Source organism: Camelina sativa, chromosome 15, assembly GCF_000633955.1.
Source record: "Camelina sativa cultivar DH55 chromosome 15, Cs, whole genome shotgun sequence".
Classification (NCBI taxonomy): Eukaryota; Viridiplantae; Streptophyta; class Magnoliopsida; order Brassicales; family Brassicaceae; genus Camelina; species Camelina sativa.
This window is the reverse complement of record NC_025699.1, coordinates 15,673,185-15,674,962: the sequence shown is the minus strand read 5'-3', so window position 1 is coordinate 15,674,962 and position 1,778 is coordinate 15,673,185. Positions and strand designations below refer to the sequence as shown.

The 1,778-nt window shown below is 31.6% G+C and overlaps 1 protein-coding gene across 1 annotated transcript in view; it reads right to left on the bottom strand.

The window, feature by feature from the left end:
• Positions 695 to 1,778, bottom strand: part of LOC104748503 (ATP-dependent DNA helicase PIF2-like) — a 4,957-nt gene continuing 3,873 nt past the window's right edge. Inside the window, exons 2-4 of the mRNA XM_010470132.1 lie at positions 1,074 to 1,167; positions 853 to 995; positions 695 to 783 (exon numbers count right to left, since the gene is read on the bottom strand). Coding sequence (XP_010468434.1) covers positions 695 to 783; positions 853 to 995; positions 1,074 to 1,167 — 326 coding nt within the window. The remainder of the gene's footprint in view (positions 784 to 852; positions 996 to 1,073; positions 1,168 to 1,778) is intronic.

The window sequence follows — 1,778 nt, the reverse complement described above, 5'->3', positions numbered from 1 at the left end:
TTGTAAACGCTTTTAAAAGTTTTTTAAAAGCATTTACAAGGTTTTTAAAAGGTATAAATTTCAATATTTTTGGCGGGAATTTTTTTCGATTTTGGCGGGGAAAAAAATTTTGGCGGGAAATTTTTTTGGCGGGAAAATATTTTCGATTTTGATGACTGTACATTCTTGCTGTCACTCAAAAAGGGTAATTTGGTCATTTTGTATATAAAGAGGGGTAGTTTTAAAAATGGTCAACATGAAGGGGTATTTTTAAAAAGAGATATGGAAAAAGGGGCATTTTTGAGAATGCCCCAAAAAAACCAAATTTATAAAATTATGTCTTATAATGACATTCAAGTCATGATGTAGAATATACACTGTTGAAATAACTTCATATACATAAACTAAAACAAAATATTAAAATTTTATTTTAAAATAGAAAATATACCNTTGATTGCCATATGGTCCTGAATTCAGTAGCGTGGTTGTCTTTGAGACGGTACTTCACAGTCTCACACCTACATGTTTATCAACTCAATTAAAATGTTGACAATAACTACTTTAAATTGTAACNGAGCTTTAACTTTGTTGGTTCATCACATGTTTTATATAATAACGCCCAGAAAATTCAGTCCTGCAAATATATATATATATTGTTTTAAGAAATTTGACTTTAACATCATACAGAACTTGATTTCATAAAAATAATTACATCTTACATAGCCTGATGATGCTCCAGTCCTTCGTACTCTGGTTTTATGAAGATCTTCGAAGAGTCCAAGGTATTTTCAAGACATGGTGAACCTATGGACATTTAGAATTTTAGGTAATTTTATTGACTACCTTATGATAATTAAAACTTATGTTACATACCTTCATATTCTCCAATCCTCATAAACCGCATTACACAGAACACAGGTTCGGATTTGTATATGAGATGGCACCCGCTTGATTGCCATATGGTCCTGAATTCAGTAGCGTGGTTGTCTTTGAGACGGTACTTCACAGTCTCACACCTACATGTTTATCAACTCAATTAAAATGTTGACAATAACTACTTTAAATTGTAACAAGGCAAAGTAAATATCTTGTACCTGCCATTCAACAATATGAGAACAACTTCATTAATATCAATGATACTCGCAGGCCTTCTTCTATCTTCCACATCCATTATACACGCACAAACATCTAATTTGGGAAAATAGAGAATATAGGTTTTCAAAGTGTTGCTAATCTATTATTGGTAAAGTGTTATTCTTCCTTTTTTATGTGAAGGACCAATACACAAAGTTCCATAAATCCTAAAATTAAGAATCTAGTTTTTCAAACACAAAGATACCAATTAACTATATAGACGGATTGTTTCAAACTAATATAATCAATTAAAAAAATTCTTACCGAAAGTGATAGGATGATCTATTCTTCCATGTTTTATGTTATCCAAATCCTCGAACCTAAAGTAATTCTTAGGACTCAATGATTCGAGCAGCGTCATTGTGGTTTGACCCGTAAATTTAATCTGATAGGGGTGATGAGTATTCCTATCCTCCAGGGTTGGATAGATCACTTTGAAATTTCTAATATTGTACCACTCACCATCGTATATATATTTCGGGAGGTTAGCGAGTGTATCGTTCAAATAAGGAGCTTCAATAGTGTCACCCTTCACAGTTTAACAAAAAATTTGTAAGAAGTCTTTTATAAAACAACTGTTAGAACTCAAAATTTAAGTAAATATCATTCAGATAATGACTCTAACCTTTTGATCCACAAGAAGCAGAACTCGTTTTTTGAAGAAC